Source organism: Podarcis muralis, chromosome 6, assembly GCF_964188315.1.
Source record: "Podarcis muralis chromosome 6, rPodMur119.hap1.1, whole genome shotgun sequence".
Lineage (NCBI taxonomy): Eukaryota > Metazoa > Chordata > Lepidosauria > Squamata > Lacertidae > Podarcis > Podarcis muralis.
This window is the reverse complement of record NC_135660.1, coordinates 64,526,140-64,550,579: the sequence shown is the minus strand read 5'-3', so window position 1 is coordinate 64,550,579 and position 24,440 is coordinate 64,526,140. Positions and strand designations below refer to the sequence as shown.

Sequence of the window (24,440 nt, the reverse complement as noted above, 5' to 3'; positions counted from 1 at the left end):
CCAACGAGGCTTAACTAGGTCATTCCCCCTCACTTTGGAAGGAAAGGCTACCAGAGCCATTATTCATTTTCACTTCCACCATGTATATCCAATCAGAAAGGACATCTTAGCTAGATGCTCCAAGCTTCTACTGTGTGGCTTTAGCAAGCCGTCTTTGTGTTTCTATACAAATAATTCAGATGACACTAAGTTAAAGTGCCCATCTAGCCTGAAACCATCCTGATGCTTTGGACTCCAACTCCCATCAGCAAAAGGAAGCGTGGCCTGGCTGATGGGAGTTGTAGTTCAATCAGGTGAGCAAAGGTTCCAGTAGCACTGGGTTCTTCACTGAGACACAATTCAGTAAAATATCACAGAAATGTAGTATTTTGTCCATCTACATGCAGAGGGACTATTTTGCCAATAAAAACAATTCCATTGGGGATATTATTGTATCTTTAGCTTTTGAAATACTCCTGTTTGGAAACATTTAAACACAATAAAACTCTCTCAGCTTTAAATCCTTTCTCATAAAAACAAAACATATTTCTGGAGTATGTAAAAAGAGAGGCTGAGTTATTAAGAATTTTTCTTTCAATCATATTTATTAATTTCATTCTTAAAAGTCTTTGTAAAAGCCTGTTCTGATTGCCCATTCTTCAATAAATACGAAAACCTTTTTTTAAAGAGAAAAGAGGATTTCGGTGCTACCTGAATCCAGTGAACCATGTTCTGGATAGATGTCCCAGCTGGGAAGTGTGATAAATAAACATCGATTCGACTCTGTAAGAAAGCGCAAAGTGATTAGCTGAATTTATCACAAATTGCAACAGCCACTTCCCTTCCATTTGGTTTGTTTGAACAACAGCAGTGCACCAGAGCTCAACATCGGGATATCACACAGGAATCCGTGTCTACATAGTAACAACACAACTTGACGTTCTAAACTGGTTACTAATCCCAATATGATGTTACAAAAAAACAAACGAACGGAAATTAGCTTAGAGCAAGGCATTTCACTTTTAAATGTCCCAGAACTTAAATGCATTTTTTTTAATACATCAAATTACTTGCAGTGCTATTCTATGCACATTTACTAAGAAGCAAATTGTACTGTGTTCAACCAGGCTTCCTCCCATGTACCTATGCACAGGATTAGAAGAAGAAGAGGAGGAGGAGTTTGGATTTGATATCCCACTTTATCACTACCCAAAGGAGTCTCAAAGTGGCTAACAATCTCTTTTCCCTTCCTCCCCCACAACAAACACTCTGTGAGGTGAATGGGGCTGAGAGACTTCAAAGAAGTGTGACTAGCAGCTGCATGTGGAGGAGCGGAGACGCGAACCCGGTTCCCCAGATTACGAGTCTATTGCCTTAACCACTACACCACACTGGCTCTCTGGTTAGATTACAGCCTAACTATAATGCTTTTCATCATACAGTATTACTAGAACCAATCCAGGCACGGTTACTAACAATGATTGATGCAATAGGCATTGCATTGTGTATGTTCCTTCTACAGGACATGAATTCACCCTATCCTGCTTGAGTACCAAACCTGGCCTTGGTGTGCACTTATGGCTTCTCACTTCATGTTCCTGGGCTGATGTGCACCATCTTTCAATGCACACAAATGTTCAGTTCCATTTTACAAGCATACGCACACAAACCCTTATACAAATATTGGACCTAACTGTGTGATTAAATAATTGCCTGTTTTTTGACTGCTGTTTATTCTTGTAACAATAATAATAATAATAATAATAATAATAATAATAATAATAATAATTGTATTATTTATTCCCCGCCCATTCCGGGCAGCTTACAGCACATATGAAAAAGTGTTGGGGTTTTTTTTTTAAAAAAAGGTATCCCACCCTGTGACCTCCTGGTGAAATGTAGGATGTAAATAATGAATAAATTTGGAGGAACATTGGCTGGAAAGGAAGCAAGAAAGGGAAAATACTAATAAGCAGCCTCATAAAGATCACCCACAAAATCCACACAAACTTAGTGATATGTTACTAGTGTGCTTAGTGAGATGCTACTAGTTTGCATGAACTGAGATCATCTGGTGAGACTCACTTGACAACACTGAGAATGTTGGCCTTTAATGTCATCAGCCCAGTGCTGCAGAATACTCTACCAACAGAGACTCAGCAGGCACCTTCTAAACCAACTTTCAAGTGCCTGCTGAAAACTTCTCTATTCTGCCAGTACACCCACCACTGTGGTTACTGATCTCTGCTTTTAACTTGTTTTTCAATTTTATGGTTTTAATCTTATTTATACTGTTGTAAACTGCTTTGATACAATTTGCTGATATAGCAGTATATAAATACTTAAATAAATAATTAGCCATTATGCAGTGCTAATGGACAGATTGTGAAGCTGAAGCTCCAATACTGTGGCCACCTCATGAGAAGAGAAGACTCCCTGAAAAAGACCCTGATGTTGGGAAAGATGGAGGGCACAAGGAGAAGGGGACAACAGAGGACGAGATGGTTGGACAGTGTTCTCGAAGCTACCAGCATGAGTTTGACTAAACTGCGGGAGGCAGTGGAAGACAGGAGTGCCTGGTGTGCTCTGGTCCATGGGGTCACGAAGAGTCTGACACGACTAAACGACTAAACAAAAACAAATACAGTGCTTACACAAGAGACAAAATCCCAGAATAGGAAGAAATATGCATAAGATTATGAGGTCTATGGAAGTCTTTTTTTTACTGGAAGTTTTATATGGCCAATATCTTGTAGGCAGTGGAAATGTATTCTGGAACTTTAGCTTTGTACTTAAGAAGGGGAATTAGACACTCCCTTGAGTGGCACATTGTGTGTGGGGGGACCACAGGGGCAGTTGCCCAGGGTGCAAAATTCTTAGGGGTGCAAAATTTCAACACCCTGCAATGCCTCAGTACAGCTCTGCTCTTCCCTCGCTGGGCTCAGTCGCAAACGGCTTCTCCATGCAAACCAGGAAGTGACCTCTCCAGACAATGGAATGACTCTTCCTTTCTTATCTCTGTGGCTGCAATCTGTATACTGCAGGTGTTGTTAGCCGGTTGAATGTGCACACATATTCTGTCCGTTTCCCTCCTTCCCATCCCACTCTGTGCAGTCCCTGTTTAAACAACGCCACAGCAAAGGCAAAAAGATGCCAGTCAATGCGCAGGGAGGCCTTGAGGGAGGATAGGCAGTGGTTGCACATGTGTGCTGCTGTACTTGAGCACAGCCATGAGGCCTATTAGGCAGAGCAGCCCTGCCTGTGGGGCTACTACTAGGGTGGTGGAGAGGCGTCCCTCTGGCCGCTCCACTTAACTCTTTCCATGGGGCAAGCACAGCACACAGTCCAGGCGCTAGGGTGTACAATACTTGCCTTGCCGCGGGCACTGGCAACCCATGCTATGTCACTGCTCCTTGTGCAGGAGACACCATGGCACCCACACAGGCTTTTACTAGTGTCCCAGACTCTGAGCAATCCTTTAAAAAATAAATCTCTATCCATCATAGACGCAAAATGATGAGGCAAAATGTGCAGTTATCTTCTGTGTTTTGTCTAAGTGTAATTAAGTTATGAATGGCACAAGTAGCAATCACTTCAGAGAAGCCTCCATACACCTACCTTTTTGTTAGAGCACACTCCTACTAAGTAATCAGAAATCTTACCGCATTGATGTTTAGCACATTAAAGCCAGTTCCGATGAAGACAACACTGCCACAAAGATAATCCATTGGGAAACGGTTACACAAGTAAGTAGCACACCATTTCATTGTTCTGTCTTGAGCTAAAAACTGCTTAGTTCCAAACATTTTCTGCCAAAACAAAAACATTAGTACATACACCATTTTGTTAGTCAATTCTCTTTTTTCCTATGGATACTTCTATCGAGTAGAAACAAAATATTACCAAAAAAAAACTGTTATGAGAATCTTCCGCTCAGACATATAGGATAGAATACCCATTCAAATCCCACAAGCACAGTCAGACAGAATGACCCCCTGGACCCTCCAAGTGTCCCCTATTTTCCAGAGGCTATCCCAGATTTACAGAAGCCATCCTGGTTTCTGATTTGATCCCAGAAAGTTCTCTATTTTCACCGGAGAAATGATGAAGGGTATGGAGTTTTGCAGCCCCCAAGACAAGGAGATAAGTCACTATACAACCTTTAAAAGACATCTGAATGCAGCCTTATAGAGGGAAGTTTTTAAATGTTTAATGTTTCGTTATGTTTTTATATATGTTGGAAGCTGCCCAGAGTGGCTGGGGCAGCCGAGTCAGATGGTTGGGGCATAAATGGAATGGAATGGAATGAAACCTTCCAAAGTGGTTCAGAAACAAGCTACATGGTAATGGTTCCCACAACATGAACACTATTTAGATAGGAGCCCAAATATGCAAAAGACATGAGTTATGCAAACATAGCCTCTAAGGGCATTGGTTTCTTTATTTTATTTTATATATTTTTTATTATTTTCCATTTTTAACATTATTATAACATCTTATTTCCTTTTACTAATTCATAGCTCTACTGAACCACTCAGCTTCCCTCCATCCCGTTATCTGGTTTTTGTATAACAACATCATATTTCCACACATTTATACCATCTCAATCCTACACTTTTTTTCTTGGTTATTTTACTCAAGTAGAACGTTCCGTCCAATGAGCTTTGTGAGATTTATTGCAGCCCTGCAAGTGTCTTTACATGTTTACAATAACTGTCTATTTATTGAATAAATTTACTCCAGCCTCTCTGGAACGCTTTGTCACTCTGGTTTCAGATTTTGCCTGTCAGCTTTGGTAATTCCGCATAGTCTATCATCTTGATTGATTTCTAGACTTTTGGCGTCCTTCTAAAGTGGTTCAGGAACAAGCTAGATTATAATGGTTCCCACAACATGAATACTATTTCAGTAGGAGCCCAAATATACAAAGCACATGAGTTATGCAGACATTTTGCCAAATGTCCAGTAGCTAAATAGATGTGCTACAAATCATTTAATTACCCAGTAATTTCAGCAAAAGTGTCTTACTGCTCTATTGTATGCCTAGTGACTTAATTTAATGCCATGTCTCCTGACTTGAACCTAGGCTAAGAATACGAGAAGTAGCTATTCCTCCAATCTGAAAAGGACAGGAGTGTAGCATAGCAACCAAGGGTGACTGTAGCATGGGGATAAAACTGACCATGCTCCAATGTTGTTTTATGGATTACAGAGCTAAAAGCAGCAGGGTGGAAGAGATAGACAACACAGCAGACCCAAGCAAACAGCCTCCAACATGATCAGTGAGTATCTCTGAGCCCTAAAAATGGGCGCATGTGCCTGTAATTTGATCAGCATGGCTCTCTTCCCCTACAGCCATTCCTTGTTGGTAAGGAACTAAGTCCGCAACTAAGAAAGGAAGGGAGGGAGGGAGGAAGCAAGGAAGGTGGAAATGGGGCAGGCTTTCAGGGAAAAGGGCTTTGGCAATCCCACCTGCTATTGAACCCAAAAGGTTTTGACTGTACTAGGTTTTGCCATTAAGCTAGATCCCTGGAGCTTAGGCTTACTGTACTATAAAGAAAGCAATACTGTAATAAATACATTCCCATGTACCGTATTTTTCACCCTATAGGACGCACCGACCCATAGGATGCACCTAGTTTTTTGGGGGGGGAATAAAGGGTGGAAAATTATTTTCCCCCTAGGCTCGGGGCTGGGGCGGGGGATGCCCGAGCTTCCCCCGACCCCTGCCCCCAGAACAGGCTGCTGTCCTCAAGCCTAGGAAGCCCGGCGGGAAGTCCCGCTGGTCTCCCCAGGCTTGTGGATATCTGCCCCCGAGCTTGTGTGGCTGGCAGCCTCCAAACCAGGTTGGGGAACAGCAGGGTGGTGGCTCTGCCCCTCCCCGCTGTCCCCTGAGCTTGTGGAGCTGGCGCTGGGGAGAAGCGCGCTTCTCCCCAGTGCCAGCCTCCAAACCAGGTCGGGGAACAGAGGGAAGGCACGCTGAGCCTCCCCGCTGTCCCCCGTGCTCAGGGCGGGAGTTCCTGCCGGGCTCGCAAGGCTTGCGGACACCTGCACGAAGCACGGGGCGCCCTCCGGAGGGTCCCCATGGTTCGGGCTGCAGGCTGCTGCCCGCAAGCCTTCCGAGCCTGCGGGAACTCCTTAATTCCTGAGCCTGCGGATAGCTTCCTGAAGCCTGGAGAGCAAGAGGGGTCGGTGCGAACTGACCCCTCTCACTCTCCAGGCTTCAGCGAAAGCCTGCATTCGATCCATAGGACGCACACACATTTCCCCTTCATTTTTGGAGGGGGAAAAGTGAGTCCTATAGGGCGAAAAATACGGTAACTGCTCAGCATTATTGCTTTAAAGGCAACTAAGTTACCCACAGGTGTGATCTGCCACCATACTGACAAGATTCTCATGGCAATTTTATTAGGAACCGTAGAGAATTGTGCCAAATTCTTTAATATGGGCACCAGATGCAAACAGTATCCACGAGTATAGAATACCAACACCTTTCTTTTTCTGCCCACAGCAGAAACTGGAACCCATGACACATACAGCAAGGGAGAAGAACCAGCCCCTCATTTTTTTACCCAAAAAAGTCCTGGCACAGAACAGCCAAAGCCACACTGTGCTATCAAGTAGCAGCATTGGCTAGCTTGAGCTCTTTAGATGTCTAAGAGCATTGTGAATGGCCTCAGGTGAAATGAAACAGACATCCCCAAATACTGTACTAGCTACATTAGGCAATATTTGCATTCCGTTGTTTGAACAAGTATTTTTTCTGAAATACATACTTTGAGCTTAGGTTCAGGAACCATTGCAAGTTTAGTCAAAGCCGTGTTTGTCAAATACTTAACAGTGACTACTGGTGCCAATGCAAAGAACATCTTGATCTTCTTGGCTAGGTGTGGCATGGTTGAAAATGCAATGAATGCTGTGGGGTGGGGGGAGGAGGAGAAAAATAAATCGAGTTAGCAATGCAGTCTTGAAAAAACCCAATAACAAAATCGGGTATATTATCAAAATTTACAGACTTTCAGCAGAGCTGAAAATGCACCTTATACTGACTTCTCCAGTACCACTCTTATTCAACCTCTTCCTAGCAAGAATCTTTAGTACTTCGTAGAGCAGCTGTAGCTGGGAACAACCCCTTCAGTTAAGGCCCTGCTTGAACATCTCTGCTTGAACATATGTTCTCCAGAGCCGGCCCATCCCCCCCCACACACACTGGATAACCCTGATGCTCCCTAGGTCCCCGGCTGGGGACTGGGGAGGGAGAACGCCCAATGCCTGAGCCAAGGTCTACCCACATTTGAAATTTAATAAAGTTGTGGCCAATTTAATCCCATAGCACATTGTCTAGAGTTGTTATTCCACATGACGGGGGGGACCGCTCGGGATCTGGGGGCTCCGCCTGTCCACGCAATGCAGGAAACCGAAATGCAGGGATTGTTATTCAAGGTGCTTCTCCATAGGTGTCCATAGGTTCCATGGAACATCACTGTACCATGAGCAAGATGTCTCTTGAATTTAATATACAACAGCAACTGCACATATAATTATGTAGCGAAAAGAATTGCCCACATGTGTTTAAGAATCTTGCTAACCTACCCATTGTGGTGCCCTCGGAATGACCAACATAAAATATTTTTTCCTGACCAGTTTTGTTCAGGACAAAGTTTATTGAAGCTGGAAGGTCGTATTTAGCCATTTCATCAAAACTGCAAAGAAAAAGGAACAGCCTATGTTTAACAGACATGTATATGCAGTGGGATCTACATTGTGAAAGCCTAAAATGCCCTGTTCTCCGCCCATTTCAATACAAGAACAGGCTTGGATCTGGCAGATCAGAGATCATCTCCTCCATGGATCCATCAAGTCACCAAGTCTATGAACATTTGTGAAACAGTTATCTGAATTAAGCCATGACTCATCTTCCTTATATATTTCCTTTTTCACTGTTCACTAGCAAGCAGGGCCACACTATGAGCTGTTCACTGCAAAGTGAAAATGCCCACCACACAGTTAAGAGCAACCATGTGGCTGCAATGGGGAAAGCAAAAACATTTTGAAAAAGTCAGTTTCAGGAGGAACAGTACTTATGCTGTGGGCAGGAGAGGACTCTGCTTTCCCTCCAACCCATGTCTGTCTGAGGAGCTTCAAATTCCAGCAGAGATTCAGAAGGACCAATATTGAGTCTCTCCAGATCAAGTCTAATTGCACCTGAAGTTAAGCTGATCTGCTATCATCTATTCTATGGAGTTCACCAAGGCCACATTTCACCAAGGCCATATTTTCCCCAGGAACAAACAAGTTGTTTGTTTGTTTAAAGGGACAACTACCAATTTTACTTACTTGGAAATGTATTTCTATACCTCCATATCATATATTATAAGAGGAGGTGGAAAAACATGGCTCCACTAGGAAGAGCATGACTAATTAAAGTTTTCCCCAAAGGGTAAACTAGGAACCAGAAACAAGAAATTAGGTTTAGAAAGCTCATTCTACCTGAATAGCCAGAATTCTTGATGCTTCTCAGTATAGTTGATGTGTTTGCTGGACCAAGTGTTACCTCTGGTGTTTCCAAGCCAAACATCATAACCAGCATCAGCCAATATAAAGCCCAGGCTGTTGTAGTCCATATTAAGCACCCAGTTACTGCTAGAACCAAGCAAGCCATGCTGCAAGAACACTGCGGGCCTGGGACCTGAAGAGGAAGAAGAAGAAGAATTTATACCCAGCCCATCTGGCTGGTTTTCCCCAGCCCCATTGGGAGGCTCCCAACACAATTAAAGCTACAATAAAACATCAGACATTAAAAACTTCCCTAAACAGGGCTGCCTTCAGATGTCTTCTAAAAGTCATATAGTTGTTTATTTCCTTGACATCTGATGGGAGGGCATTCCACAGGGTGGGCGCCACTACCAAGAAGGCCCTCTGCCTAGTTCCTTGTTTTAAACATAGTTACAATAAGTAATTTCAGTGTCTCCATCCAATAAGATGCAGCCTCACCTGGCCAAGCTCTCCTCACCTCGCACCTCTGCTCTCCTTCCCAATCATCTCCAGTGACGGATGTGTTAAGAAGCCAGGAGAGCAACGATGCCCCACATGTGCAGCCTCACTGGCCACTGGTGTGTATCACCAACTATAAACTTGGGACGCAGAGCAGGCCAGCAATTTCACGTGTCTGGAATTTAAGTCTGGAATGAGTATCTTCTAAATGCAATATGGAAAGCAAGGTAGAGGTATTTTGGGGCACAGCTCACCAGGCCCTGCAGATCTGAATTCATTTAAAGTAGCTAGGTGTTTCCTTACCACCTCTTTTCCTATCTTGGGCTGTAGCTCCCTCCTTACATCATTTAATATGTCACCACCAGGTCGGGGATCACTTTCCTTGTGAGTTAGAGATAGAGGCAAAGGGACTTCCGGTTCAGCATGAATGGCGAATGGATTATGGGTTTGACAGCTTCGTCAAACTTGGCTCTATGGAGGACCAAGGGGGATGTACCAAAGTGAGCCCCCCCCCCCCACAAAAAGTCTCAAAAGTAATTGGAAATATATAATTGGAAAGAAGCTAATGCACATACATCAAGTGAAGATCGGGAGTAAAGACTGCTGATTAATGGATCTCTGTGAGCGGAGCAACGGGCTGGACAATAAATCAAGTGAAGAATCATCATTAAAAGACTGGTTTGTTGGAGTGAAACAGAAAGGGGGGAGGAAAAAACTTTTCTTTTTTTGTCTTATGTGAGTACAAATAACCCTCCCCTCCAGAGAGAAGAATCATTGTGAATTATTAATCACAAGCAGGAGATCATGAACTGTGTGGAAATGAATTGTTGATCAAAGAGAGGACTGGTGGAAACATCGGGGAATGGAAGGAAAGTTTTATGACGCAGCTACAAATGGAGTTTCGTGAAGAGAGGCTTGCCGACGAGGGGGAGGAGGACCAGGGTCATCGGAATGTGAATGTATGGTTATCGGAATGTTATCTTGACCCTGCAGGGCCCTCTGAGATATAGATTGGCAAGCCTGTGGAAACCGACGGATAGACTGTGGGAATGTTCTTAACGGAGGTGTGGAAATGGCGTCTGTTCTTTATGTGAAATGACTTTTGGAGAGTGTAAAACCCACACAGGAGATGTTTGTTTTTAACCCGCTTGTGAAGATTATCAGAGATCACAAAGAAAGGAATATATGATAACAACAAGAAGATGATTGGCCTGTTAATAAAAATTATATTTTAAAAAAAGTCTCAAAAGAAAGTTAGAGGTGTCGAGAAGTCCTGCAGATTGCGAACGGTGGCTCAGGTTTTGGTCTGTGCCTCTGCACCAAAAGGTGCGGGTGGGGGAGCCGAGAGAAAAGCCAGCGATCTAGGCACCAGCGCAGCTCTGTAGAGTGAAGCCTCTGAACTAGACAGCAGTGCCTACCTTTCCAACTAACTTCAAGCCATTTTGAAAGATTAACTTGGAAATATTTAATATTGAATTCGAAGACAGATGAGACTAAGAGACTTCCTAATTAATTGAGGAAAGTATTAATATTCTCTTGAAGAAGTTGGAGACATTGGAGATATTATTCAAGAGGGAATACTGTGTCAATTTTTAGCAACAAAGATTGGATTACCTTTTAAATTGAATTGAAGGTTGATGTACAACAGTCTATGCAACCCAGCAAATGATTTGGGATGCTATGGCTGTGCCAGAGATGAAACAGAAGGAACTGGTGGTCCGTCTGAGAAATGTGCCAGAAGAAGGAAAGCAGGATCTAAAAGAATACTTAATTGAGGCCTTAGCAGAATGGCTGGAACTGGATGAAGAATTCCTGGACAGCTCTGCAGACAGGTTCTATAGAATTAAATGTCAAAGAATAAGAAGATGCCAGAAGATTGTCTGGTATTTTTGAATTCAGGAGCTATTAAAGATAGAATGTTCCAGACCAATTATAATAAGAGGTTCCAAACTGAAGGCCAAAACATTATTTTGTTTAAAGAATTTGCTGCTCGCCTTCTTAAAATATGCTTGAACCACAAAGTGTTAACTGATGCTTTAAGAAGGAATGATATAAGGTATAGATGGGAATTCCCAGAAGGACTCACATTTACATACAAGGAGGACATAAAACATAGAATTAAAGAGCCAATTGAAGCAGATGGATTTTGGAGAGAATACAGTAAGTGTCACAACTAGAGGTGTCTATCTCCTCGCTAGTAATAGTAGCAATCACAGCTTAATGGTTTTATGGTCTTTATTGTACACTATTTACAAAGTCAACACATGCTCCGGTAATTCACTCTGATTCATCATGGTCAGTTGGCGCGAATGACTTACGACACCTCCCCAAGCATTTCAAGTGTGACAGCTTTATGGCTTTCCTTTTGACCTCCAACCTCTTTGATGCATGCCTCAGAAGAGCTGACCATACTTCCTCTCCCCCCCCCCGAAGTCTGAACTCAGCCTCAGCCGAACTGTTTGCTCTAGCTGTTTCTCTGTTTCAGCTTCTTGCACTTCTATGTTCATGAGATCTGCCCCACCCCCATGCTGGTGCCTGCTTCTTCTTCGTCTCTGACCACACCTTGCTCTATTCTGTCAGTCTCTTCCCAGCTGCTACATCCTTTCTCTGGCTGCAGCATGTCAGGCAACGCAGAGCTCTGAGATAAAGCCCTGATATTAAGGAATTGGGAGGAGGGGAACCACTGCCAGAAGGAGCAGTAGGAGGACAGGAAATAGATGTAACAGATAATAGTACAGAAGAAGAGAAAGGGAGTAAAAAGAAAAAAGGTAAACAGGAAAAGACAAGACTTTAAAAGTAACAATGGCGTATTTGAGGCTATTAAGTTGGAATGTAAATGGATTGAATAACAAAACAAAAAGGATCAAAATCGAACATGTAATATTAAAAAAAAATCTAGATATAGTCTGTCTACAAGCAACACATGTGGTGAAAACAACACAGGAAAATATTGATAAATCCAAAGATGGGTGTGGAATTTATAACCTCAGACAAAATAAAAAAGAGAGGAGTAGTGTTGTACATTAGGTCAAAATTTCAGCCAGAATTTTTATTTAAAGATGAAGAAGGAAGGAATGCAAATTACGTTACAGGGTGAAAAGATAATCATAGTTGGAATTTATACGCCAAATGAAAAGTAACCAGAATTCTTTATAAATTTAGAATGGAAATTGCCATTAACCTTTTTTAACACTGTAGAAAATTTAAAACTGATTGATACTTGGAGATTTAAACATCAGCTAGATAGAGAATATATTTTCTGTTCAGATAATATATTTTCAGTCCAGTGGACAGGATCAACTCAGTAAGGGCCTCAAAATAAATAATTTTAATGATAAAAAAGGTGGAATTATAATCAAGAACTCTCTCAGAACATAATTCAATAATTTTAGAAATAAAAGGAGAAAGAATTATACCTTTTAAATGGAGATTAAATGAAGAATTGCTAGATTATCAAGAAATAATGGGGAAAGCTGAAAAAGCTTTAAAATTATTTTGAATTAAATTGTAATAAAGGTACAAATATCAGAATAGTGTGGGGTGCTAGTAAAGCAGTAATAAGAGGGGGGTTTTTTTATTAACCAAAATGCATATCAAAGAAAGATTAGGGAACAGAAGGGGTGGAATTTGGATGTATTGAAAAGGAAAAAGAGTTAATAAGCAAACCTAAAACAGAAATAATTAAACAAGCAATCAAAATGTTACAAACTCAATATTCAATGATAATCAGGAAGTAGAATGGAAAATAAAGAGAATGAGACAAAGAAATTTTGAACAGGGCAACAAGCCAGGAAAGCTATTGTTGTGGCAATTGAATAAAAGGAAAGCTGGCAATTTGATAAATAAAATAAAAGTTAAAGATAAGATAATTGATAACCTGAGAGAGATTAGAAAACAATTTACCAAATGTTTTTAGGACCTATACTGAGCTGGACAAGAAGATAAAATAGAAATAGAAAGATATGTCAGTGTTTTGAAAAAGCAAAGGTTCTGACTTCCTTTGTCTCCTTAGCCTGATCCTCGGACCCTTGTCGGCATAAAAGAGTCCACAAGAAGAGTGTCCTTGCAGAGTATTTTTTGCTTTTATTCTTAAAAGCCTTTATCTGCAAAAACAACCGACCAACTGTACACACATCAACACTATCAGCTTCCACCAACCAACCCACAACCACACCAACATTGACCACTCTATATATACAGGTACAATTAGGTGAAAGGTTGCATGAGTCATTGTAGGCCACTGACTCATGCTGACTTAGTTCTTTTAGCATTAAAGAAACAGCAGCGAATTTTTAGTCATGACAAGTGTCAGAGCTGCTCCCCGATCCCAGCTCACAGAGGATCACGCTAGCCAGCGTTCGCTTTATAAAAGTCTTTATTGAGTTACAGTTTCCATTTCCAAGCTGCTGCGTGCAACTCTACGTCTTATGACTAGACCGGCGAAGCTCCGTCTGAATCTCCGCCCCTCGTACACCAACTTAATATCCTCGCCTTACTCCACCTTTTCCGCCTGACCGTCCTTCTCTGGGTCCCTCTGCCCCCGTGGTCTCCTCCCTCCGGGACTCCTCTGACGCTGACCCCCCGGACCCTCCTGTCTCCTTGCGTCGGGCTTTAGGACCTGGCTCCCTTTCCGGGCTGCTTACTGCGCCGCCTTCCCGTGCATTTGAACTTGGCGCGCGCGCCCAGCCTTCCACTTTCCGCTTGACCGTTTCTTCGCTCCCCGATGGGGGTGTGGTCACTCCTGACTCATGCCCTCCTCCCTGCTGCGAGCTGCCAGGGCTCGATCCCTGACGTCCTTCCTCTCCACTGCGCTCTGGTGGGGACGCTGGCCCCGATTTCCAACTGCTGCCCTCTGAACCCCCGCTGGTCCCTTCCTCCTGGGGTGTCCCCCTAGGCCCCCCCTTTGCTCTGGCCACTGACGCTCCTTTCTGTGAATCTTCCGATTCACTGGAAAGACTCGGAGATCTCGGGTCGTCGTCATCACTCATCCTTTCTTCGGACTCCTCCCCCTCGCTCTCTGTTTCCTCCCTTGCCCTCGCCTCTGCTCCTGAACCCCTGACATCCATCCCCCCCTCGAAGCCCCCCTTTCCCCCCTCCCCTCCTTCCGGTGTGGGAGCTGGGTGCTGCCGAGTCATGGGGACGAATGCCGGATACAGTTCGCTTCCCTTGGCGGGCCTCCAACTGAAGACTTCCGATTCTTCCTCCCTGCGCTCGTCGACAGCGGTCACCTCCGCTTCCATCTCTGTGCCGCCGTGCTCGAAGCCCAGGTCCTCCCCGAACATGTCCACGTCCGTCTCCGCCTCAGTCGTTCCCGGGTCCGTCGCTCGACCTGGAACCTCCAGGCACTTCCTGCGCCACTGCTCCTCTGGTCTATCGTCCCACCAATACGAGGGCTCTGAGGCAGATCCCGAGGACGACCCCTCCTGGGAACGCGTGTCCATTGTCGGTTCCTCGTCCGAGTCGAACCCGTGGAAAGTGCTGGCTGAAAGCGTCGGTGTGAAAAGCCAATCGTCAAAAAAGTCTGCTGGCATGGGCCTGTGTGGGAAAAGGGCGTGAAACTCGTCCTTGAGCAGAGGTTCCTCCAAGGCGTAGCCTGGCACCCAGCTGTTGGCACTGGCCGGGAAGCCCTCCTTGGCGAGGAGGTGTTCTACTCCCTCTTCTCCCCATCTAGAGTCCAAAATCTCTGTGACCTCGTTGATGGACTCCTCTTGTGTCACTCCCCCTTGTTCGGTTCCCTCTCGTAGCGTACTCGGATCCGTTCCTGGTTCCTGAAACCTGTGAGGTGTCTTGTAGGGAGTGAGTACCGACCTGTGGAACACCGGATGCATTCTGGAACCCTCCGGAAGCATCAGCCTGAAAGCCACCGGGTTGACCTGTTCTTCGACTTGGTAGGGCCCTAGTTGTTTATGCCCTAGTTTCTTCTTCGCTAATGACCTGGCCGGCACTGCTTGGGCTGCCAACCAGACCCAGTCTCCCACCTGGATCTCTTCGCCGACTCTCCTGTGTTTGTCCGCTTGCACCTTGTATGCGTGTTTAGCCAGCTCCAGGTGCCGCCGAAGTTGGTCGTGGACCTCTTGCAACTCTGACGTGAACGCGTCTGCTGTCTGCGGCTCCCCCTCCCCCATCCTTTCCAGTCCCGGGAAGGTTCTGGGGTGCCTTCCGTTGTTGGCGAAGAACGGCGTCACCCCTGTGGACACGTGTTTCGTGTTGTTGTAGGCGAACTCGGCGAGCGGCAGGTAGTCCACCCACGTCGCAGGCTGTTGATTTGCGTAGCATCTCAGGTACTGCTGCATGATGGCATTGACCCGCTCCGCTTGCCCGTTGGTCTGCGGGTGTCTAGCCGAAGCCAGGTTGATCTTGACGTTCAGGAAGCCCATCAGTTTCTGCCAGAAGTTCGAGATGAACTGCCGCCCCCTGTCAGACAGTATAGACCGCGGCAGACCGTGAACCTTGAACACGTGATCTATGAACAGTTTGGCGGTTTGTTCCGCCGTGGCCACCTTCGCACACGGAATGAAATGTGCCATCTTGGAGAACAAGTCCACCACCACTAGCACTGCCGTTTTGCCCCTCGAGCTGGGCAGATCCGTGACAAAGTCCAGGGCCACTCTCTCCCATGGTTCGAACGGGGTTTGCAGAGGTTCCAGCAGTCCCGCCGGCGGTCTGTGTACTGGTTTGGCCCTCTGGCAGGTGTCGCACCTCGCCACGTAGTCCGCGACTTCCCCTCTCATTCTGGGCCACCAGAAGTCTCTGGCGACTAATTCTATCGTCTTCTCTGTGCCAAAGTGCCCGGCAGTGGGCGCGTCGGGCAACTGCTGCAGTACCTTGGCGCGAAGATCGTCCCCTGGCACGTAGATGGCCCCTTTACGGAGGAGTAATCCATCGCGAACCTGGAACTCGTCGGCCGCCGCTGTGCCCCTGTGCGCCTCTGCCATCTTTGCTCGCGCGAAAGAGTCGTCCCGCAATGCACGTCGTACCGCCTCCAGGTCAACAGTCGCCGAAGCGCACGCCCACGCTGTCGGTGCGAAGATATGCATGGCCGCCGCTGGCATCGCCTCTTCGAGGTACTGCGGTTTACGGGAGAGGGCGTCCGCCATGATGTTGGTGTCCCCCGGGACATACTCTATACGGAAGTCGAAGTCCGCAAAGAACTCTGCCCAACGTATTTGCCTCTGGTTCAGGAACCTCGCCGTGCGCCAGTGCTCCAGATTCTTGTGGTCCGTGCGGACCTGCACTGTGTGCTTGGCTCCGATCAGGAAGTGCCTCCACGCCTTGAAGGCTGCATGAATGGCTAACAACTCTCTGTCCCAGATGGTGTAGTTCTGTTCTGACTTGGTGAGCTTCCTGGAGTAGAACGCTCCCGGCCTCCAAGCCCCCTGCGGGTCTTGCTGCAACAGAACTGCTCCTACGGCTCTGTCTGAAGCGTCCGTCTCCACCCTCATTGGTCTGCTGGGGTTGACGTGTAGTAGCTGCTCCTCCGACGCGAAGAGACGCTTGAGTGCCTGAAAAGACTGCTCTGCTTGCGCCGTCCAGATGAATTTCTTCTTCTTGGAGCTGAGCGTGTCCGTGATGGCCGCCGTCTGCATCGCGAACCCCTTGATGAACTTGCGATAGAAGTTCGCAAAGCCCACAAACCGCTGGACCTCCTTCCGGTTGCGCGGAATTTTCCAATCCAAAACTGCGCGAACCTTGGCGCTGTCCATTGCGAGCCCTTTGTCTGACAACCTGTAGCCCAGGAAGTCCACCTCCGACACGTCGAACTGGCATTTTTCCAGCTTGGCGTAGAGCCTATGCTGCTGTAGTCTGCTCAGCACTTCTTTGACGTCTCTGTCGTGATCGTGCTGCGATTCAGAAAAGATGAGTATGTCATCCAGGAAACAGACACACTTCTTGTAGAGCAGCCCTGCCAAGACGTGATGCATAAAAGCTTGAAAGCAGTGGGAGCCATTTTGTAATCCAAAAGGCATAACTCTGTATTCATAGGTGCCCAGGGGCGTGAACATGGCCGTCTTCCACTCATCGCCCTCCCGCATACGAATGAGGTTGTACGCCCCTCGGAGGTCCAACTTGGTGAAGACGCGTCCTTTGCGCACCGTCGCGAGGAGGTCGTCGATCCTGGGCATGGGGAAGTCCGATGGCTTGGTCACAGCGTTCAAAATCCGATAGCCCACCACGAGCCTTTTTTGGGGCGTGTTTTTCTTCTTGACAAAGAATACCGGACTGCCCCCCACTGCCTTGGACTCTCGGATGAAACCGTGCTCCAGATTGTGATCTATGAACTCTTTGAGGTCCTGTAGCTCGTCCTCAGACATGGAGTACAGTTTCCCCTTTGGCAACGCCGCCCCTGGTAGGAGCTCGATCTTGCAGTTGTATGGTCTGTGGGGGGTAGCTTGTCCGCCTCCTTCTCGCAGAAAACCTCCAAAAAGTCTGCGTACTTGTGGGGAACAGCTTGCAGCGTCCCAAGCTGCAGCTGTGACTCCTCTTCCTCTCCCTCCTGCTGGGGCAGGATGCAGTGTTCAGCACAATAGGAAGAGCCGAAAGTCAGCTGCCTCTGATTCCACGCCATCGCCGGGCTGTGCTTGTCCAGCCAACTCATGCCCAGTACAATGGGCGTGTCCGATAATTGAGTGACATTGAAGCTGATGACTTCCCTGTGGTTCCCAAGTCGCATCACCATTGGTGGCGTTTGCTTCACGACTTGCCCCCCGAGCAGCTCCCTGCCATCCACCGTGACTACCTGCAGGGGCAGTGTGGCAGGCAGCAACTGTATATCGTGCTGTTCGACAAAGTCTTGCCCTATAAAGTCCGCATTGCTTCCGGAGTCAATAGTGATTGGCACGTCCATGGTGAGTCCATTGGGTAGTTGGAGCGATGCGGTGAGCCGTACTACTGGTTTGGGCGGGAGGGGGTCCGTGGGTTGCAACATCTCTGGGGACTGCTTCACTGACACGTCTGGCTGGGCCCCAGTGCCTCTGTCTCCAGCCAGACTCCTTCGTTTCCCTGCTGTGGTTCTCCTTGCTGAGTCGCTGCAGTTACCATTGCTGAGGCTGCAGTGTGCTTGTGGAGCCTCTGGGGACACTCTTTCGCCATGTGCTGGGGATTGTCGCAGATGTAGCACTTCCGGTTCCCTCTAGGAGGCTTTGCTTTCACTGCTCCCGGTGCTAGGGCTCTGGTTGCTGACTGAGCCCTTGCACCGCCAACCTCCATAGGTTCCGCTCCTCCTCCTGGCGGAGGCGTGGATTGCGCACGCGCTGCTTCTCTGGGAACGAAGGAGTAGCCTCTGGCTGGTTCACGCCCTCCGCGCCCTTCGTCCTTGCCCCAAGGACGTTCCTCCAGGCGGACCCCAACTGCGAGCGCCCTCTGAACGATCTCCTGCGTGCTCCGGGGTCTCTCCCCCCTCGCAATTTCGTCCTTAACCGGGCCGCTCAAGCCTTCCCAAAACAGGTCTCTGACAGGCGCCGAATCTCTGTCCCATTCCAGGGCACTGACCAATGCAAAAAAGCGGGCATGATACTGCCGTACACTGGCCCTCCCCTGCTTAAGTCCATGCACCTCCTTCCGGGCAAGATCCACGTCTATGCTTGATAAGAAGCACCCATCCATCGCTTTAATGAAGGCATCCGCATTTTGGAGCGCCGGATCCTTATCTCTCCACAAATTGCGCAGCCATGCTTTAGCATCTCCATGCAAATGGGACATGATAAACCCCACCTTCTCTTGCTCATCTCTAAAGTCCTTTTCCAGCAGTTGCAGTGCACACTTTACATCTGCTCTAAAGTTGGGGTACTGTTGCAAATTCCCATCGAAGTGAGAGACTAGACCGCCTGCTCGTCTCCCCAACCCAATCCCCTCCGGTCTGGGTGTCAGTTGCCCTTGCTTCGTAAGCATTTCCAATCTGACCTGGAGATCTCTGTAGGCGGCAGCTGCGTCCTCCTCTCTCTTCCTGGATGCAAGTACCTCGGCATTCAGTTGTGTCACTGCTTCTCTGAGATCCGCTATCTGTTGTTCGGCCGTCATCTTGTCTGCCGCTCGTGAGCTCTCGAGTAGGCACCAGCCTTCTCTCCTCTCCGCTAGGCTTTCGATGCCCACAGGAACGGAGACGGAGCTTACTGTCAGAGCTGCTCCCCGATCCCAGCTCACAGAGGATCACGCTAGCCAGCGTTCGCTTTATAAAAGTCTTTATTGAGTTACAGTTTCCATTTCCAAGCTGCTGCGTGCAACTCTACGTCTTATGACTAGACCGGCGAAGCTCCGTCTGAATCTCCGCCCCTCGTACACCAACTTAATATCCTCGCCTTACTCCACCTTTTCCGCCTGACCGTCCTTCTCTGGGTCCCTCTGCCCCCCGTGGTCTCCTCCCTCCGGGACTCCTCTGACGCTGACCCCCCGGACCCTCCTGTCTCCTTGCGTCGGGCTTTAGGACCTGGCTCCCTTTCCGGGCTGCTTACTGCGCCGCCTTCCCGTGCATTTGAACTTGGCGCGCGCGCCCAGCCTTCCACTTTCCGCTTGACCGTTTCTTCGCTCCCCGATGGGGGTGTGGTCACTCCTGACTCATGCCCTCCTCCCTGCTGCGAGCTGCCAGGGCTCGATCCCTGACGTCCTTCCTCTCCACTGCGCTCTGGTGGGGACGCTGGCCCCGATTTCCAACTGCTGCCCTCTGAACCCCCGCTGGTCCCTTCCTCCTGGGGTGTCCCCCTAGGCCCCCCCCCCTTTGCTCTGGCCACTGGCGCTCCTTTCTGTGAATCTTCCGATTCACTGGAAAGACTCGGAGATCTCGGGTCGTCGTCATCACTCATCCTTTCTTCGGACTCCTCCCCCTCGCTCTCTGTTTCCTCCCTTGCCCTCGCCTCTGCTCCTGAACCCCTGACAGATATATAAGACCAAGGAAAATTGCCAAAAAATCCAAATAAAAAATTGAATATTTTGTAGATATTTTTGAATATCTGGAAGTAAAAAATGAAAAACAAGCAGCAATGATTTTTCTAGATATGAAAAAAGCATTTGATAATGTTTCCTGGACCTTTATGTTAAAGGTTCTGGAAGAAATGATCTTTGGAGAAACATTTAAAAGAGGAATAGACGCTATATATTCAGAACAACAAGTGAGATTAATAATTAATAATGTAATTGCAGAAGAGTGTGAAATTACAAAAGGAACAAGACAGGGATGTCCCCTATCACCTTTATTGTTTATTTTAGTCTTAGAAGTACTGGTGAGAGATATAAGAGCAGATGATGATATTAGAGGAATAACTGTAGGAAATAAGTCATATAAATTGAAGGCATTTGTGGATGATTTAGTGATCATGGTAGAAGACCCGATTAATTCATTATTAAAAGTATTAGAAAAAATACAAAAATATGGACAGGTAACAGGCTTTAAATTAAATAAAAATAAAACAAAGATCCTAGTAAAAAATATTCCAGAACAGGATAAAAAAGAGTTACAGCAGGTGACAGAAATAATGATATATAAAAAGTGAAATACTTGGGAATATGGTTAACAGCAAAAATATTAATATATTAAAAGATAATTATGGAAAAATATGGAAAAAATAAAAATAAATAAATAAGAAATCTGGGGAAGAATGAATTTATCTTTACTAGGAAGGAAAGGGGTAGTTAAGATGAATTGTAATGGCTTGGCTCTCCCACAGAAGCTAGACACCGGTAGTAATTATCTCAGGTTTATTGCTCAAACACATAAATCACTCTGGAGCTCCTTCACTCTGTGTCTGACTCCAAGTTCTCAGTTGCCGAGTCTAAACTCCACCCCTTCCTCTTCTTCCAACAGGGGAAAAAACCCTTTCACTTCCGCTCTTTTCCCCTCCTCTCACTGACCTTTTCGCGCCTTCGAGTTTTTGGGCTGGCTATTCCTGGCCTCTCTCCATCTGTTTCTGAGCTAAGATTGGTATTTTGTTTATCCCTGCTCTGGCTCTCCCTTCCTTGGTCACTATGCTCAAGGATCAGATTACCATTGCTATCTGCTGCCTGCTCTCTGTTCTCTGAAGCCATGCCGCTAGGCTGCCCCTCCTCCCTCTCACATTCCAGCTCACATTCCCGTGTCCTTATCTCTCTTTGTCTGTTCTCATTCCCAGCCTCTGTCAGCTCCGGAACGAAGCTGACATGAATGTATTGCCAAAAATGTTATTTTTATTTCAATCAATCCTGGTGATAAGTAATGTGAATTGCTTTAAAGAGTGGCAGAGACATACTTCAAGATTCATTTGGAGAGGCAAGAAGCCAAGAATAAAATATAAATTATTAACAGACCTTAAAGAAAGAGGAGGCTTCTCACTAGCGGATATAAAATTATACTATGAAGCCTCTTGTTTGTGTTGGATACAGGATTGGATAACATTAAAGAATGTAGGCTTATTAACAGAAGGCCAAGGTACATAGAAGCTTCCAGAACCACATAATAAGAAAGGCAATTTTTCAAGTTTGGGGGAAATATAAAGATCTATTAGAACAAAAAACACCATGGTGGCTTTTGCCACTGGAAGCAATAGCATTCAAAAAAATAAACCCAACTGGGCAACATATAGAGAGCTGTTAATGGAAGTGGATAATAAATTAAAATTAAAGGAATATAATGAAATAAAAGAAGAGGTAACAGATTGGTTACAATATTTTCAATTAAATGAAACATTTAAAAGAAATAAAAAGAAAGGATTTGCATATAAAATTTCAAAATTCCAGAGAAAAATAATAGAAAGTGAATATAAATAGCAATAAAAAATGTACAATATTTTGTTGGAATGGGAAACAAAGGACGAAGAGGTCAAAAGTGTTATGATAAAAAGGGCAAAAGATGTGGAACATAATATACAGATGACAGATTGGGAAAGATTATGGAAAAATGATATAAAATTCACAGCATGTACGGCTCTTAAAGAGAATTATATGAAAACGAGGTACAGATGGTATCTAACTCTGGTTAAATTATAAAAAATGCATAAGACAAAAGATCATAAGTGCTGGAAGTATAAAGAAGTAGAAGGCACTTTTTACCATATGTGGTGGCAATGTAAGGTTATAATAAGTTTCTGGGAAAAGATTTATAACGAATTGGGGGGGAAATGTTAAAAATAACATTTGTTAAAAAGCCAGAAGCCTTTTTAATACGAATAACTGGAATAGATATACCGAAAGAATATAAAAACTTGTTTATGTATGCAACAACAGCCGCCCGGATATTGATAGCTCAACATTGGAAAGAACAAGTGCCAACCAAAGAAGATTGGCAATTTAAATTAATGGAATATGCTGAAATGGCTAAATTAACTGGAAGGAAGTCTAAGAAATCAAGAAGACCACAAATATAAAAAAGAATGGGAAATGTTTACTGCATATTTACAAAGGCATTGTAAAAGAAGTTAATACAATAGCAGGCTTTTAAAAACACTTGTAATATTAAGAATGTTTAAAATTGGAAATTTTAATAAATTTAATAAATTATAGACATGTATAATATAAGATATTATAAAAGAACTAGGAGAGGAAATGGAGGGAAGACAGGGGATCTGAGTAATCCCAAAATATGAATTTAATATGGTGTGAAGATGTTTTATTTTCTATTTTCTATTTTTTATTTTATTGAAGTTGTTTGTTATGGTTTATAGAATGATAATGTTTAAATGTGAAAATTAATTTTAAAAAATTATTAAAAGGAAAAGGAAGACAGAGGCAAAGCAGTTCTGCCTTTTCTCTGTCACCCAATAGCATATCTCCATATTCTCCATGCAGAGGACCTAATAGCTCAAGAAAGGAATAAAATGTGTTTAACCTACCGTAGATATTAGGCATATTAGGCAACTGGGCATATAAGATGACCCCCAACTTTTGTTGTTCAATTTTAGAGTTATAGAGTTATAGAGTTTGAGCACTGCCAGGGGCAGAGCGTACACCACTCCGCTGCCTCTGATGTTGCAGCAGCAGCAGCAGCCCCAGGCGAAGCGTTTGGATGGCGGGAAGGTGAGTGCCACACTCAGAAGGGCTTTCCGCATCCCCTTCTGTGGGGAGGGAGGAGGAGTGGTGGCAGAAGGGGCTCCTCTGCTCACCAGCTCCCTCTCCTCCTTTCCAACGTGTATAACCGGCGTATAAGACGACCCCCGACTTTTGGGGTGATTTTCCAGGGATAAAAGATCACCTTGTATGCCGGAACATATGGTAATCTATGGCCTTTTTTGGAATTTTTTAGAAAAAATAGGACCAAAACATATAATTAATATAATCATATTAATAATCACCCATAACCAAACAGATTGTTGAGGTTTTCTTGCAATAAGTAAATGAATTCCAAAGCAAAAACTTATCATTTTTTAAATAATAATTTTAAATGTCCTCATAGTATTTTCATGTATACATAATAAATACCTCAAAAAACACACTCACCTGATTCCCGGTTATTTCTTTTCCCATGAGGAATTCTGTTAATACTCAGGATATACCCATCATCTGTCACCACTTCATATGTCTCACTGGGATATCCTCTGAAGGAAATCATTTCACCCTTGGCGGAAAGGGAGAAAAGAAAAGGCAAGGTTTGGCTGGGAGTGTAAAACTCCTGGACACTTCTTTTCCACAGAAGACTACATCTTTAATAGCAATGGTTCCCAAATTCCACCCAATCCTCTTGGACCACTTGAAAAATGCTGAAGGTTTTTGTGGACCACTTAATGATTTTTCTTCATGCTGTTGAGCAACAATAATGCATAGGGCAAGATGCTAAACTTGCTATTGCTGATACCTAAATGAAGCCCAAAGAGCGCTGGGTTACATGAAGCAGATGTTTGGAGATACTTTGAGAATGCTTAAAAAACAAAAAACAAAAATGCTGCAAGCTGCCCTGAGCAATGATGCATTGAGAGGGCAGGGTACATACTTCAAAATCATCATCATCATCATCATTTTCTTGCCCCCTGCAATCCCAGCATTCCATGAAAAACAGACTTTAGGTATGTGGAATATAGCACAATTAAGCAGCACGAATAACCAAAAATGCCTTGAGTTAAGCAAATAAAAGATAGATGGCTTACAACATCCATAGTAGCTTCTGGGTGTACAGTTCTTCTTTTCATAAATATTCCTGAAGTAACAAGGGCTTGGACCAATCCTGCCCCCATTATGAAGAGCCACATCCTTGATGTGCATGGAAGCAAATCCATCTTTCAGCGTAGAGTACAAGACTGGGCTCCACAAAGCTGGATTAAAAATATGTGCTTTAACCTATATCATATACTGGAGAATGAATTGGCAGATAGTGTGGCTTAAATAGGTTGCCACTCTTCACCAAGTACAACACGTTCCTGGAAGGAACAGAAACATCCTCTCTGATTGATATCATTGGTTCAGTCTTGCCCAACTCCCAATATCATCTTACGCAAACTTCTCAGAAGGTATTTCCACTGACTTCCATGTGACACCTTTCAAGGCAAGTGGGCATAGGACTGCAGTCTCAGTTC

General features: G+C 45.2%; 1 protein-coding gene across 1 annotated transcript in view; it reads right to left on the bottom strand.

The window, feature by feature from the left end:
- The window catches only part of LOC114596807 (putative lysosomal acid lipase/cholesteryl ester hydrolase), a 32,319-nt gene extending 8,176 nt beyond the window's left edge, over positions 1-24,143 (bottom strand). Inside the window, exons 1-7 of the mRNA XM_077930474.1 lie at positions 24,015-24,143; positions 23,371-23,488; positions 8,470-8,668; positions 7,573-7,682; positions 6,756-6,895; positions 3,642-3,788; positions 691-762 (exon numbers count right to left, since the gene is read on the bottom strand). Coding sequence (XP_077786600.1) covers positions 691-762; positions 3,642-3,788; positions 6,756-6,895; positions 7,573-7,682; positions 8,470-8,668; positions 23,371-23,488; positions 24,015-24,143 — 915 coding nt within the window. The remainder of the gene's footprint in view (positions 1-690; positions 763-3,641; positions 3,789-6,755; positions 6,896-7,572; positions 7,683-8,469; positions 8,669-23,370; positions 23,489-24,014) is intronic.
- Between the last annotated feature and the right edge of the window lie 297 nt (positions 24,144-24,440).